At 48.4% G+C, this 15,699-nt stretch overlaps 2 protein-coding genes across 2 annotated transcripts; one reads left to right on the forward strand and one right to left on the reverse strand.

Moving 5' to 3' along the window:
- Positions 1-5: 5 nt before the first annotated feature.
- Positions 6-4,624, forward strand: PMPCA (peptidase (mitochondrial processing) alpha; the record flags this gene model as incomplete). Its single annotated transcript, XM_009079111.1, has 12 exons — positions 6-149; positions 259-338; positions 1,096-1,178; positions 1,453-1,547; positions 1,706-1,806; positions 2,212-2,475; positions 2,847-2,939; positions 3,187-3,305; positions 3,434-3,524; positions 3,648-3,710; positions 4,003-4,147; positions 4,455-4,624. Coding segments are annotated over 12 exons (1,448 nt in total), but the record flags the coding sequence as incomplete, so codon positions are not given.
- A 2,841-nt stretch (positions 4,625-7,465) lies between these two features.
- Positions 7,466-14,631, reverse strand: INPP5E (inositol polyphosphate-5-phosphatase, 72 kDa). The gene is made up of 10 exons (XM_009079112.1): positions 13,796-14,631; positions 11,795-11,918; positions 11,499-11,596; positions 10,833-10,957; positions 10,582-10,701; positions 10,179-10,286; positions 9,244-9,405; positions 8,598-8,713; positions 8,063-8,199; positions 7,466-7,598 (listed from the first exon to the last, which is right to left on the reverse strand). Exons 1-10 carry the CDS (start codon positions 14,629-14,631, stop codon positions 7,466-7,468), a joined length of 1,959 nt encoding a protein of 652 aa, XP_009077360.1.
- Between the last annotated feature and the right edge of the window lie 1,068 nt (positions 14,632-15,699).

Raw genomic sequence — 15,699 nt, forward strand, 5'->3', positions numbered from 1 at the left:
GTCGCTGTCCTGCCCCCTGCCCGGCGTGCCCAGGGCCGTGTTCGCCGCCGCGGAGGGTCGGGAGCACTACGAGACGCGGGTGACGGTGCTGGAGAACGGGCTGAGAGTCGCCTCCCAGAACAAGTTCGGGCAGTTCTGCACCGTGGGACGTGAGTAGCCGCGGGAGGGAGCTCCGGGCTGGTGTGATGAACCTGGTGCGTGTGCCTTAAGGTCTGAAGGGGCCAAGAGTCACACTGGTTTGTTCTCTCCCGACACCAGTTCTTGTGAATTCGGGGTCAAGACACGAAGCAAAATACCTCAGTGGCATCTCCCACTTCTTGGAAAAACTGGCATTCTCTGTGAGTATTGCCCTGCACTGCCCATTGGAAGGGCCTGAGCATCCAAAATCTGCACAGGGGAGTGAGGGAGAGCAGCCAAGGGCAGGGCAGTGCCCACAGGGCACTCTGGAGCTGTTTAATTAATGGTGACAGCATTCCTAGAATCCCAGACTGGTTTGAGTTGGAAGGACCTTAAAGATCATCTCATCCCACCCCCTGCCGTGGGCAGGGACACCTTCCACTAACCCAGGTTGCTCCAAGCCCCATCCAACCTGACCTGGAACATTTCCAGGGATGGAACAGCCACAGCTTCTCTGGGCAACCTGTGCCAGTGCCTCAGCACCCTCACAGGGAGGAATTCTTTCCCAATATCCAATCTAAATCCACTCTTTCAGTGTAAATCCATTTCCCCTTGTCCTGTCACTACATACCTTGTAAATAGTCTCTCTCCAGCTTTCCTGTAGTTTCCCTTCAGGCACTGAAAGGTCACAGTTTGGTCACCCCAGAGCCTTCTCCAGGCTGAACAACCCCAACTCTCTCAGCCTTTCCTCACAGGAGAGATGCTCCTTCCCTCTAATCATCCCTCTTAATTCCTAGCTAATTATTATGACTGTGATTACATTTTGAAGGTCTGTTGTGTTTTAATCTCTAGAGTCAGTGAGTATCAAAACACTTGTCTAAAAGAATATAGAAGTTGCTTATACTGGGCAAAACTGAAGGATTATAAAGTTATTGCTTTACTAATTAAAAACATTGGTATCTTTTTTTTTTTTTTTAGTCCACAGCTCAGTTTGGCAGCAAGGATGAAATTCTCCTCACCCTGGAGAAGCATGGGGGCATCTGTGACTGCCAGGCATCGAGGTGAGCTGCTCCTTCTGCTCTGCTGCAGCACTGACAGCACTTTGAGTTCCTCCTTTTGCTGTTGAGGGGCAGCAGAAATCCCAAAGCAGCAGAAATCCCTTTGTGGTGACTGCTGAGAAACTACAAAAGCAAACCTGAAAGGGTTATAAAAGTTTTGTTTCCTTTGCAAAGTGTTCAATGAGTCAAGCAGCTTTCTCTGTGATTTCCTGGTGCTGAAATGATAGTGAATGATGCCACAAGTGGCTCCTCAGTGCAGAACCTGTTTGTGTTGCAGGGACACCATCATGTATGCTGTGTCTGCTGATGCCAGAGGCCTGGACACTGTGGTCAACTTGCTGGCTGATGTCACCCTCCAGCCCAGGTTATCAGGTCAGGGAACATAATTCTCTGCCGCAAAAAGCTTTCCAGCACATGGATTGCTCTTAGAATTCAGAATTCCTCCCTAGAATGAGTTCATCCAGCAGTTACCTTGTAGCAGTTGGGTGTTTCTGTGGGGTTATCATCTCCTGCTTTCTCTCTTGTCACAGATGAGGAGATTGAGATGACCAGAACAGCCATAAAGTTTGAGCTGGAGGACCTGAATATGAGACCTGACCCTGAGCCTCTCCTGACCGAAATGATCCACGCGGTAACACACTGACAGTTCCTCCCTGGAGGCAGTTTCCTGCACAATTTCCCTTCCTCAGCTTTTGATCAATTCAGGGTTTACTTTTAGGCTGTTCTAACCCCAAATTTCTCTGTTACTCAATTAGATTTCAGTGGTGGGAGGGAGATCTGTCTCTCCACTATGAATCCAACATTCTACACACATGAAAGACTTTAGCCTAAGCTAGAATATCTCAGACTTACCTTTGTCCATCTGGGTGACAAGGTGTTGAGTTCCTCTGACATCAGTGACCTGATGCTCAGCCTTTTCCTCTCATACACATCCCAAACAGGTCTCCCCAATTCCAGACCAAAAGACAAGGTTTAGATGAGGGCTTTAGAGGGGTGAAGTGATATCTATCACTTCAATGTGTCTGTTTCCTTCCAGGCAGCCTTCAGAGACAACACAGTTGGACTGAACAGGTTCTGCCCTGTGGAGAACACTGACAAGATCGACCGGGACCTGCTGCACTCCTACCTGCGCAGCTACTACACCCCCGACAGGATGGTGCTGGCTGGGGTGGGGATTGAGCACGAGCAGCTGGTGGAGTGTGCCAGGAAACACCTGCTGGGAGTGCAGCCAGTGTGGGGCACTGGGCAGAGCAGAGGTGTGGACAGATCTGTGGCTCAGTACACAGGAGGTATCATCAAGGTAAGTGATGGAGGTGACATTGGTGCCTCTTGCTGTGTGTTGGAGGGGCAGGTTTGGAGTTGAGCTGCCCCAACCCTGTCACATTCTAGGCTGGATAAAGCCTTGAGCAATCTGGTCTGGTGAGAGGTGTCCCTGCCCAGGGCAGGGGGCTGGGATTACGTGATCTCTAAACTCCATCCCAACCCCTTAACATTCTATGATTTCTCTACAGGCTTTTGCTTTTCTAAAGTCACATACTGGTCATGAGTATGAACCAAAAGAGAGGCCGTGACAGATATTAATTGAGTGACACATTAATTATCAGGAACGTATCAAACTGGATACAGCAGCAGTGAAAATCTGTTTTGCTACTCTGTCTGCTCTTCCCACAGGTTGAAAAAGACATGTCAGATGTGAGCCTGGGCCCTACTCCCATCCCAGAGCTCACCCACATCATGATTGGGTTAGAAAGCTGCTCGTTTTTGGTAAGTATTAACCTAAAATCTCTTGGTTTGGGTGGCCTGTCCTTGTAGTATCCCAGACTCATTCCACAAACATTGGCACTGTTGCTGCTGCTGTAGGTACTGACAAGCAGCTTTTTCAGTGCCAGTTTGACTCAGGTACTGACCTTCCCATTCCCCTTGTGCCATGTTTCTCTTTTTCTCCCCTTTACTCACCTCAGAGCCCTGAGAGCTTTGCCAGTAGCTGACTGAGTTTCTTGTTGCAATCCAGGAAGAAGACTTCATTCCCTTTGCAGTGCTGAACATGATGATGGGAGGTGGTGGCTCTTTCTCAGCTGGAGGTCCTGGCAAGGGCATGTTCACCCGACTGTACCTCAATGTGCTCAACAGGTTGGTTTGCCTTCAAAGAGGTGGCAGAAACAATCTTCTCTAGCAAGTTCTTCTGGGAAAAATGAGAGCCAACACCTCCAGGTGCCCAGAAGGGCACTCACTGTCCCATGTTTTTTGTATACTCACAGGCACCACTGGATGTACAATGCAACCTCTTACCACCACAGCTACGAGGACACAGGGCTCCTGTGTATACATGCCAGTGCAGATCCAAAACAGGTACAGAGTCCTGTATTCAGGGACAGGTGTCCTTAAAATGTCACCTCATCACTCAGTAGCAAACAGTGACACTAACAGAAGCAGCACTGCCCTAATCTTCTTCCAATGATCTGTACTCCCTAGGTTCGGGAGATGGTGGAGATCATCACCAGAGAATTCATCCTCATGGCAGGAGCAGTGGGAGAGGTCAGCAGCACATTCGAACTTGCAGGCTATGCAGATGATCTTTGAGCTGAAATAATCCCTGGAATTACCCAAGGCTAGGTTGGACAGGGCTTGGAGCAACCTGGGTTAGTGGAAGGTGTCCCTACCCATGGCAGGGGGTGGAACTGGATGATCTTTAAGGTCCCTTCCAACCCAAACCACTCTGGGATTCTATGAATGCAAGCACTGGCCTTGCTAGAATGGATGTTTGTAGTTGGGTTTGTTACATTGCAGAAGTTCTTGAGCACCATTTGCATTTCCTGCTCATTCCCAGGTGGAACTGGAGCGAGCGAAGACGCAGCTCAAGTCTATGCTCATGATGAACCTCGAGTCTCGGCCTGTCATCTTTGAGGATGTGGGAAGGCAGGTCTTAGCAACAAACACAAGGAAACTACCTCACGAGCTCTGTGCCCTGATTGGTGAGTGGACAATGCTTTGCCTCACCCTGAGGGCACTGTAGGTACAGTCAGGGCAACTTGGAGCATGTTCTTGTAGCACAGATGAGTTGCCTGAGAAAGCCTGAGGGCATAAATCGTACAGAACTGCATTTCAAACTGATCTTGATTGCTTTCCAGCTAGCATAGGGTTTGTTTTTGTCAGAAAGAAGGAAAACCAGAAGCTTGGTGAAGGTCTAGAGTCGTGATTGGTTTTCTGAGTATCATCCTAACGCTGCTTCATGCTGTTTACAACATAGTTGTCACAGCTCTGCCTTCTTTTTGCCTGCAGGTGAGGTGAAACCTACTGATATCAAGAGGGTGGTCACTAAGATGCTCCACAAGAAACCAGCTGTGGCTGCCCTGGGGGACCTGACAGATCTGCCCTCCTATGAGCACATCCAGGCAGCACTTTCCAGCAGGGACGGGCGCCTGCCGCGGCAGTACCGGCTCTTCCGCTAAAGCAGCTCCTGCTGCCCAGCCCCACAGACTCCCTTCTTTTGTAACATGGTTTGGAGATCCTAACACTGCTGTACCACCCTGCCCACCCCAGATACACCCCCACCCATACTGTGCAACCATGGAGCAGCACTGGACTCTGAAGAGCTTGTTTGGGGAGCCCATCCTGGCTCTGGATGAGGTTTTATAGGTGCATACACCCTTCCAGCTCCTGCTGCCCAGCCCCACAGACTCCCTTCTTTTGTAACATGGTTTGGAGATCCTAACACTGCTGTACCACCCTGCCCACCCCAGATACACCCCCACCCATACTGTGCAACCATGGAGCAGCACTGGACTCTGAAGAGCTTGTTTGGGGAGCCCATCCTGGCTCTGGATGAGGTTTTATAGGTGCATACACCCTTCTCTTGGAGAGAAGAGAGTCATCACTACAGTCAAAGCATTGTCTCTGAGCTGTCACTGCTGTGTGCTGCCACCTCACCCTCCCAGCTGCAGCAGTGGGGCTGTCACACTGCTGTGCTCCTCCTAGGACAGTGGTGGCACCTCAAGAGCTTGGCTTGCACTTCTGGATACAGAGACTATTTATAGCTGTTACCAAGGTCAACAAAGATTTGCTCAAAGTCTTTGCTGTCCAAGTGAATTAGGAAAATAATAGTTATTATCCCTGTGAAGTTAGGCAAAAAGTTTCCTGCAATCCAAGTTTTGTTACAAATCATGGATCCATTTCATCAGTGTAATTTACTAGCTGTAGTAGCTACTAGGAGTCATGTCTGGAAACAACCTCATAATTGTGCTAGAAAGCAAAGCCATGGCATAACCAAGTTTCTGTGGAGTTCATCTGCATAGTACTGTGCTACATGGACACTTCCTTGAGAGGGAAAATGATCCTATTCTTCAGGCTTTTCACTCAGAGGTGAACTGTGCTACAGAATAAAAGGGTTTTTTTCCCTCCAGAGTTGACAAACAGTTATTAAAGGAGTTGCTGCTGCTGCACCTCAAACTCACACCTCATTTCCTCAGTGTCACTCAGATGAACTTAAGGCCTTGCAAAAGGAAGACACAACTGTCAGTCTCAGAGATGCCTCAGCTGAGAGTCAGAACAACAAATTGACATTTAGAGAGATGATCTTGACCGACACCACAGAAAGCCAAGTGCCAGGCACGTGACACACTGAAGAAATGGAGACTGAGAAGAGGAATGAAACATTTGATTTACATAATCCCCTAACAAATGGGTTTAAAACAGAAACAGCTGCATTGCAGCACTGCTCTGCTTGATGTGTACAGTAAGGGGCAACCAAAGTGGGAGCAGAGCACTGTGAGGCAGCTCTTACCTGCTTTACCCAATCCTTTCCTCATGCAACCAGAAGAAAATGTTGCATTGCTTCTTGTGGAGCTCATGGTCTGGAAATGCTGTTCAGCTGTTGTGTATGTTGGTAAGAAAAATAAAGAGACCTCTAAACAACTGCAGCAAGTAGTAAGAGTTCTGAAATTCATCAGCCAAGGGCTGGGTTTCTTCAGTTGGTAGGTGAAGTGTGCTTTGTTCAAGGCAAAGCTATCCTGCTTTTCCAGCTGAAGACAAGTGGCTCAGGTCACCCAAATGTGCATCACACAGAGAGCTCTAGTTGTGACAACAAAAAGAGCTGACTCTCAGTTAAGGTATTGCATTAATTTATCTTTATTCCTTTAAAAAGAAAGGAAATCCAAATACCTGATGGCTACAAACAGGTCAGTGCGATAACTGTACTGCAGAGCAGAGGTTGCATAGTTAGCAGCACTTCCTCCAAGGTGTTGTGTTCTTAGGTACTAAGGTGATTAATGATCCATCTGTGCCCATGAGGAGTGTTTAAGGATTAGCTGTACTTAACATTTTACCAGTGCCACACTGGTCCATGGAGTATGTTTAGCCTTAAGACACTACTTCAAAATTAGGAACTTGCTTACAGTTCACGATTTGGAAAAGTAAAACCAAAAGGAATTGAGTGTGACTGGAGGTAATGGAGCTGAGTGGCTGCCGTTGTGCCTCCCTGATCCACTCACTTGACATCACTTTGGTAAAGCATCACACAGTTCCTGTCCGTCCTCAGGACCCTGCTGAAGGCAGGGGGTGTTCTAGCAGCCATGGGAAGGGCAAGTGAGTCCAGGGAGGGATTGTTTCAAGCAGTCTCAGCAGCCAAATATGTGGCCTGAGGGGATGATCTTTACCCCCTTAGGAACAGAAGGCCTATAGAATGGTTATTGAAAGGCAATGTTTCTACACTTCGATGTACAGGAGTACATTCACACAGAGCTTGCTGTAGAGGACTCAAACAGCTCAGCTCAGGAGCACCATCCACGCACAGAACTGCCCAAGCTCATCAACTGGTCCCTGTCACTTGTTACACAGAACGCCACACACTTGGCTACAGAGGAGAACAAACCCAACCCCACACTGTATGTAAGATGATCTGATCAAAGCAGAGAGACAGACAAAGCGTCACCTTTCTGCAAGCTTTCCTTAGGTCCCCTCTGCCCTGGGTGATGCCAGTTTCAGCTCTGAGTCCTCCCAGATCCAAGGGCTGCACCCAGTGGCTTCCTAAAAATTGTTTAAAAGCTGTAATTGGTTAAAAATCAATTACAGCTTTGGGATGGATGTCTTGAATATCTGATTCCTTTTCTTCGGCAAAAGCACTTGAGCTACATGGATTAGCTCATGCAAATGAATCCAGGATGAGGTTTAAGACATTCTTCACCAGCCACAGCAACTGCCAGAGGTGCTTAAGGAAACAATTCCCTGCAGAGTTTGCCGTGGCCTGAAGTCCTCTCTCTGGGCACCTCTACCACGAGCACTGCAGAGCTCTCAGCTCAGAAGATGCTACATATGCTGCTGGATTTTTGGTCCTTTTGCTCCTGCCGTTTCTGCAGTTCCCTGGTGATCCTCCTCTTTATTCCAATCAAATACAGTTCTCGGTCAAACTGGCCTGCAGCCAGGGGAATGCTGCAACAGGAACACAAACCATCACACCAGGGATCAGTGCAGCCTTGTCTGCCTAACATTTCCCAAACAGTACATACAACACAGGCCAGAAACCTCATTTTTACTTTCTTAAGGCATTTCAGCTACTGAAATCAGCTACTGCTGATTGGGAGAAACAAAAGTTCTTCCACAGCAACAAGTGAAGGTTTTCACAACCACAGAATCAATCAGGTTGGAAAAGGCTTCCAAGACCATCAAGTCCAACCTACAATATACTGTGAAAAGCAGTGTAAAAGGCAAATGTGCTTTCAATTTAAGCATGAATATGCCTGAATTGTTTTATACAGAACTATAGGACATAGTTGTGACCCTGAACCAAACCCAACTTGTTTGAAAAGCTAAATTAGGTTGCTGTTAACTTGGTGGATTTATCCCCAGGGTCACTGGAGCTATGTGCAATCAGAGCAGCATAAAGAGGTACTAACTTGTCTTTGCCAGGCCTCAATTTGACACGAAACAAGGCAAACACAGGGCGATGGTCTGAGGTTCTGATGACAGGGCAGGAGGAGTATTTGACAGCCTGGATGTCGTCCTTGTACCGACTGCGGAACACGACTCGGTCCTGGAGGCACAGAGAGAGGGGAGGGATGGTAACTCCCCCTGCACACCCATCCACCCGCCCTGGGAAGCAGCACTGGTTCACAAGAGCCAAATCCATTCATTTATCACATTCCACTTAGTGAAATGAAGTGCCTTGGACAGGAATCCATTAATGGAGAGTGTGTGTCTGACCCCAAGAGCTGTGCTGTGCCCAGTTCTGAGAACAGGAGAGAATCCACCCAAAGAGGATGTCAGGCAGGGAAAATGAGGTTAAGAGCCTGTGCCAAACTCTCTTTGTGCTCACAGGTTCAACAATCCTTCCTTCCAAGCCAGTCCCACATGCCTTGTTGCCCTTAAGCAGCTGATGTCAGCACAGCTGAGTCCCCTTTGGTGCAGGTGGGAGGTTCAAGCCACCCTTACCGTGTAGGAAGGAGTTCTCTGTTTGGAAGTGGTGTCATAACTGTCCTTTCCTATGTCAAACTTGTAGGAAGGTCTGAAATGGATGTCAGCCTCTTGGAATCCTTTGAAAATAGACCCTGTAAGGGAAGGGGAGCACAGCATGAACAAATTCCTCCTTCCTGAGAACATTTCTGCATGGATTCAACCCTGCTTAGCTAACGCTGGCTGGAAACAACAGCCAGGTACATGCATGGCTGGAAAAACCTGGGGTTGGGCTCCAGAAAGGCTCAAGTTCTTATATAGTGAGGATAAAATGTAGCCAGTGGTTATTTATTCAGTTACCAATTCACCAAAGAACACCAGGTCCATGCACTTCCCTTTCCTGCTTGCAAATGCCCTGGACACAGGGACAGTGATTGCTCAGGTTGGAGAAGAGGCAGATGAAACAGCAGCAAATGCCTTGGGAGGTTAAACCAGGATAAAATGCTACAGCAAAAGGTGCCTGGACACATTGCCACTGTATGTGCCAACTGCTGACTTCCTTGGTTAGGGAATGTACCAAAAGAAAGCAGGAAAGGTCTCTGGGAAATGGGCATTTGGCTGTAGGGAGCTCTGGGTGTAGCTGTCTCTGCTCCTGGAGCAGATGGAGGAACCAGCTGTGCCTCACCCCGACTCATCTCATTGGTGAGCTGGTCATACACCAGCAGCTTGGACACATCTGTGTCAGGGTTCTGGTTCAGGATGGAATCCACAGTCTCACGATCCTTGTTCAGTCGGAAGTTGAAGTCACCAAACCAGAAAACTCCATCAAACCGAGTTGTGACATCACCTGCAAAACCAAACCACAAGTGTTCAGCATGTGCTGCTAAGTATGCTCAAGGAACAGCATAAATTCCTCCTTTTCACTCCCAGGAGATACAACCCTTGAGCATATTTTCTGCCTGTGACCAGCACAGAATGTGGTACTAAAAACTCAGTAGAAAACAGAACAGAACTTCTAAAAAACAGAGAAAAAGCTGAAAAAGAGACCAAACTATATGACCTAAACCCAATGTGAACACAAACCCCTAATGCTACATTGCAGATAAAGAGTAATTTCATCCTTGTAGAAACAGGACTTAATTATTTATCTACAGGCATCATGCTAGCAGCACAGTGTGAAGAAACAATAGTGGAACTGGGCAAACAATGCTCTGACCTGTGCACAGGCAAAGGGACACAATGTTCCTTCTCTTAGTTTTGAGGCAAAGTAATTTCTAATTGTCCCAGAAAACACTTGGGAAGTGAAACACATCTGTAATATTGGCAATAATTACAGCAAAATGATCACACTGCTGGAAAAACACATCACATAAAAATTCTTTTGTGAATTTTCTCTCTCCCATTTCAATTTTTTCTCTCAAATTCCTCCCCAAAATCATGCCCCACATAGAAAAAAAAAAAATCATGTGAATAATAACCACCCTCAGACAAGAAGACCTTTGGTACCTTGTTATACTGTCTCAAACTATCACTCTCACTCTCTCTTCCCTAGTGCAGCCTGAAAGGCAATGCCCAAACTGTCCCTTTGGGCTCCCACCCAGTCCATGGTTTGACACTTACTAGCACTGGATTGATATGGATTTGTGTCTGGAACATTCTTGGGAAGTGTAAGGGCTTGAATGGTTTTGTTGTAGTCCAGTCTCCTCTCGTTCACCTTGCTGTCCCCAGCTGAAAGACAGAAACTCCATTACTGCCAGCAAGAAATCCTTTCCATTCAATGACCATCACAACAGGAGCTGCCAAAGGATGTCAGAGATCTCCCACGACAGAAAGTGTGGAAATGGTGCAGAGTTCATTTCTGGTTTAGTAAACACAGTAAGTTTGTTACCAAACCATCCTAGTCCCTTATCCTTCTCAGCTCAGCAATCCTGAGCTTCAACCCCTCCTGCTTTTTCACCTCTGTACAGTTCTATCCCCTCCTCCCTCAAGCAGGACACTTCTAGCAAGATTGTACATGTCTCACATGTGAAGTGGGAGGTGATGAAGAGAAAGGAGGTCCCAAAAAACGTGAAGGAGATTCCCAGAGCTCCCTTGGTTTTGATCTGAGACACAATCCGAGTCGTCACTGTGGCACACTCCACTTCTGCAAGGGGAAGAACAAGCTGCTGTGACTGGGAAGCCTTTAGAGACAGTGAGCAGGGGAGTCAGGAGAGGCACAGCCCTGGAGAGAAGGACAGGACACCTGATGGCAGCAGCTCTCTCACCCACACACACCTGAGCAGAACCAGATGAGGTCCCTGCGGATGAAGACTGACATGTAGAGCACTCCATGTGCAGCAGAGTAGAGCATGACATAGTGAGGGCCCAGAGTCTCCTGCAGGCGAATCTCCCACTCTCTTCTGCAGGAAAGAACAACAGCTGGATCACACAGACAGTACAAGAGACAACAACCAGGAGAGGAAATCAGCATTGTGGAAACAGAGCAGCGAGTAAAGCAAAACCTTCACTGCACTGAGCTAAGGAGCACATGGCAGGACCAGCTCACAGCACCTTTGAGCTGTGCTAGGATGGAATCATCAAGACTTTTGCCATCAGCTGCCCTGACAAGAGGACCAAATTCTGTGTGCACAGAGAAGCTGTGGCTGCCACATCCCTGGAAGGGTCCAGGTCAGGTTAGATGGTGCTTGGAGCAACCTGGGCTAAGTGGAAGGTGTCCCTGCCCATGATGAGCTTCAAGGCCCTTTCCAACCCAAACCGCTCCATGATTCTATGACCTACAGACCCTTGGAACTCTTTCCTCTGAGCCCCATTTCCCATGGTGCTCATGCAATGGAACTGAGTCTTATTCAGTGGGTTGATGGAGACCTTTTCCAGACTAACTCAAACCAAAGTAATTAACTAACGATAAAAGAAGATGGTTCATTACATTGTTTTTGCTACCTGTCTGGACAGCCTTCTTGAACCCCAATGACATACATGTCCTGGGCATAGACAGGATCTGTTGGCAATAAGAAGTCATTCAGATTCAGTGGAAGTTCCTATTAAAAATACAAAAAAGAAAGAAAAGAAAAAAGATAAACCAGCAATGTTAGTTAGGCAAAGATTTACTAGGAAAGCACCTTCTAATTTGATGAAGGTGACAAATCAGGTTGATGAGGAACAGAAAAGCATCACCCCAGACCTTGCAGTAAAGCTGAGGTAACTTTGCCACTGCCAAAAGACTTCTAGGCACTCACCTTCCGGCCCTGCATGTTCCAGGTGGCCACAAAGATTCCAACACTCCGATCAGGGAAGTATCTGCTAAGTTCTTCTGCTCCCAGTAAGGCACCACTTGCCAGAATGCTGCCTTCCATATAGCTCCTGTGATCAGAACAGCCAGAAAAGAGCATCTGAGGACAGGGCACAGCAGCTGGAATAGTCATCTGTAACACCTAAAACTTGAATCAGTCAGGAATATACCTTTAAGAAAGCAACTTTTAGTGTGTATGTATTGTTTTGCTTGCCTGATGTTCCTTACAAAGCTCCAGTTCTTAGTTCATGGATTGTATGCAATAAAACAAAACTATGGTCATAAACTTGTCTTTCAAAGCCAGGACAGGAGTATGAGAGTGAACCTGATGCTGCTCAGGTTCTGTGATGAGAAGGCTGAAGCCACCCAAAGTTTTCAGCCCCAGAAAAACTGACCCCAGACACAGGATAAAGAGATCATTTGATAACCTGGCACAGGTTGCCCACGGAAGCTGTGGCTGCTCCATCCCTGGGAATGTTCCAGGCCAGGTTGGATGGGGCTTGGAGCCACCTGGGCTGGTGGAAGGTGTCCCTGCCCATAGCAGGGGTGGGACTAGATGATCTTCAAAGTCCTTCCAACCCAAACCATGTGATTCCATGATATTTGAGTATCTTGAAGCAGCTGAGTTTCCTTACAACAAAACCAGCTCCACCATTTCCAGTGCTCTGGCACCAAGGTGCTCCTAATCAAAGACTCAAGCTCACACTCTCCCTTCAATTCAGCTCATCAAATCCGCTTCAATTAGATGATTTATTGAGCCTGAGGTCTTAGAACATCCCACCTGAAGGACAACTGTGCCCCACACCTCTCCAAAGGATGTGCTCTTTGCAGGAGGAGGAGGTGTTGGCACAAGGTCTGTGTGTTGAATAAGCATTTTTAATCTCGCTTAAGCTCTGCAGATAATGATGACAGCACAAAGTGAGGGAATGCTGGGCAGTCACCACCCAGCCCCAGCAGCTTTAGGCAGCAAAGTGAAGGAAAACTCCTCAAGGCAATCAAGTAACAATCCACATTTGGGGCTTTTGTCCCAGTTAGTAACACTCTGGTTTCTCTCAGAATTATTCCCCCCTCTACCACTGACTCCTACCCTTTAAATCAATGATTAGATTCCTTCCTCCTGGAAAAGCTGAGGCAGAGAAGCTCCTGTGGGACACTGGACAGTACTGAGACCTTGCCAGCACAGGATTTGATCCTGCCAGAAGCCAAATGAGTGCAGCATGTGCAGAGAACCCTCAGCACCTTACAGAGCTGTGACATCACAGCAGGTACAGCATGACAGTTTCAAGCTAAAATATTTAGGTGTTTTTCTTGCCATTTACCATTTCAGTTCAAACCTAATGTACTTTCAGATTTAAAAACCAATAGTTTTCCTAACTGCTGGTACAAACAGTCTGTTATGTTTCCAAACAGAATATGTAAATATTACAAGGAAACTGACAGCAAATTAAACATAGCCATGAAAATATCTGACTAAAAGGAGTAAGTACAGAGTATTTGTAGCAATATCATAGAATCATGGAATTGTAGGGGTTGGAATGGAGCTTGGAGATCATCCAGCCCCATCCCCCTGCCCTGGGGAGGGAAACCTCCCACCAGAGCAGGTTGCTCAAGGCTTTATCCAACCTGGAATGAACAGTGCCAGGGTTGGGGCAGCCACAGCCTCCCTGGGCAACCTGTGCCAGTGTCTCACACCCTCACAGGGAAAAACCTTCTTAATATCTAACCTAAACTTCTCCTCCTTCAATGTGCACCCATAGGAGCACTACAGCTCCTAACGAAGAGTCCCTCTCCCCCTTAATCTTCAACCTGTTTCCAGCCTCACAGCAGGTTCAGTAGCTAAATAACACAGGATGAGTTTCGTGCTTTATGGAGCGATCAGAAATTCCCTGCCCACGCCCAGTGGGATTTTACTCCCCCAAACATCACCAGGAGAAGCCTTGGGCCATACCTGCTCCGAACATCCTTGGCTTGAATGGGAGTGAGCAGGCTGAAGGTGGATTTCATGGAGTCTGTGGAGCAGCTGTCGTAGCCCATGCCGCTGCCATGCAGCCTGGTGCTCACCCTCCCAGACTTGTGCTGAGAATAATGTCGGTAATCCACACAATCTGAGTCAATCCTATTAGCTGTCCTCAGGGTGGGAGAGGCCACGTGGAGCTCCATGGGGGGCAGGGGCCGAGCTGGCATGATTTGGGACAGCCTGGGCTTGCCACCCGCGAACGCTTTGCCCCGCAGAAGTCCCCCAAAGGCACTGGAGATCTCAGAGGCTCTTTTGCCCAGGTCAGAGGTGTTTCCTCTGCTCTTCCCCACAATTTCCGAGGTGTCTGGGGAGCTGTGAGAGGAGTTCTGCTGGCAGCAGGGCTGGCAGGGGCTTGCCCTGCTCCTGGTGGGAGGGCTGGGGGATGCTTCCTGCAGGGAACCATTGGAGGAACTCAACTCGCTGGGATCAGTCAGACTTTCCTGGCTCGTTCGGAACCTCCTCCACCTCCTCCAGCTCTTCTCATCCAGGGATGCAGCTCGTTCCAGCCGCGGCTTCGGAGGAGGCCTCAGAGTGATCGACTTCATTTTCATATTGGCTTTGAGTTCTTCTGGTAGAAGCTTTAAGGTCTCACTCACAGGGGTGGCTGCACTCAGAGGACCTTCACTGGGAAGTCTCCCATTGCCACCAACCTCCTTTTTGGCTGCTTTTCCAGCTTTTTTAGCCTGCAGGTCCTGGACTGCTCCACCCTCTGTGCTCCGAGTAACACACGCCCTGGAGTGCTGTGGAAATCCATTTGGAGTGCTCATCCTCCCCCAAGTGCCAGCTAGGGATGCTGCTCCAAGGTGAGAAGTTCCTCACAGCATATTTCCTTCCCGTTATCACCCCGTGGTGCTCACAGGGCTCTAACTAAGCCAGCAGGACATGGGAATTGCAGGCAGCTCAGTCTTTAGCTGGGAATGAAGGGCAGGTGTGTGTGGAGGCAGAGGCATTGTCTGCAAGATTCCATACGTGGGATACCTGGATTTCCCCAAGAGAAACATGTGGGAATGAAAAGTTATTGAGCTGCAAAGTAAGCTCTTTAATCATAGAATTTTAGGGGTTGGAATGGAGCTTGGAGATCATTCAGTGCTAACTCCTTGCCCTGGGCAAGGGACAACCTCCCACCAGAACAGGTTGCTCAAGGTTCATCCAACCTGGAATGAACACTGCCAGGGTTGGGGCAGCCAAAGGCTCCCTGGACAACCTGTGCCAGTGTCTCACCCCCTTCAGAAATCATCTCCTCACTGACCTCCTCTAGCACAACTCAAACCTTAACGTGACCTTGTTAGAAAACCACAGCTATTTCCTTTCCTGCTGTTTGGGAGCAGAGGACTGAGCTCCTCACTGCTGTAGGCAGTGTAGGCTGAGCACGCAGCTCTGTGTGTCCTCTTAGCATTGAAAGGCAATTCGAACCGCACACAAATCACAGCTCCTTCCCTTTGCTGTACACACACAGCATCACCAGCACGACCAGCGCTGCCGTGTGACAGAGCCAGGAAATTTCCAGTCATCTCACGGCCGGGAAATCGCTGCCGCCTTGTCTTGCTTTGCCCTAAGCCCCAGAAAAAAACCCAACAAAACCCGAGTAGAGGGTTTAGGGGTATTGGAAACAGAGCTCAGAGCAAATCCCGAGTTGGGGGGGTGGAGGGAAGCGCTTTATCATTCTGCGGCTATGGCAAACCAACCTCACCCGGCAGCGGCACCTGGAAACGAACGCGTCACGGGGACAAAGCCGCGAGGGTTGGCGCGAGGGTTGGACCAGGACCAGGACACCAGAACCAGAAGCAGGAGGAGGTCCCATCCCCATCCCCATCCCGATCCCCGTCGGCAGAGCT

Source organism: Acanthisitta chloris, unplaced genomic scaffold, assembly GCF_000695815.1.
Source record: "Acanthisitta chloris isolate BGI_N310 unplaced genomic scaffold, ASM69581v1 scaffold41687, whole genome shotgun sequence".
Classification (NCBI taxonomy): Eukaryota; Metazoa; Chordata; class Aves; order Passeriformes; family Acanthisittidae; genus Acanthisitta; species Acanthisitta chloris.

What these genes read in the sequence shown, in the direction of transcription:
- INPP5E (XM_009079112.1), bottom strand. Translation starts at nt 14,631, where the DNA reads ATGAGCACTCCAAATGGATTTCCACAGCACTCCAGGGCGTGTGTTACT. An exon ending in GCCAAGGATGTTCGGAGCAG is followed by an intron (nt 11,919 to 13,795) that starts GTATGGCCCAAG and finishes TTCTGATCACAG; the next exon opens with GAGCTATATGGAAGGCAGCA. An exon ending in CCTCATCTGGTTCTGCTCAG is followed by an intron (nt 10,702 to 10,832) that starts GTGTGTGTGGGT and finishes TTCCCCTTGCAG; the next exon opens with AAGTGGAGTGTGCCACAGTG.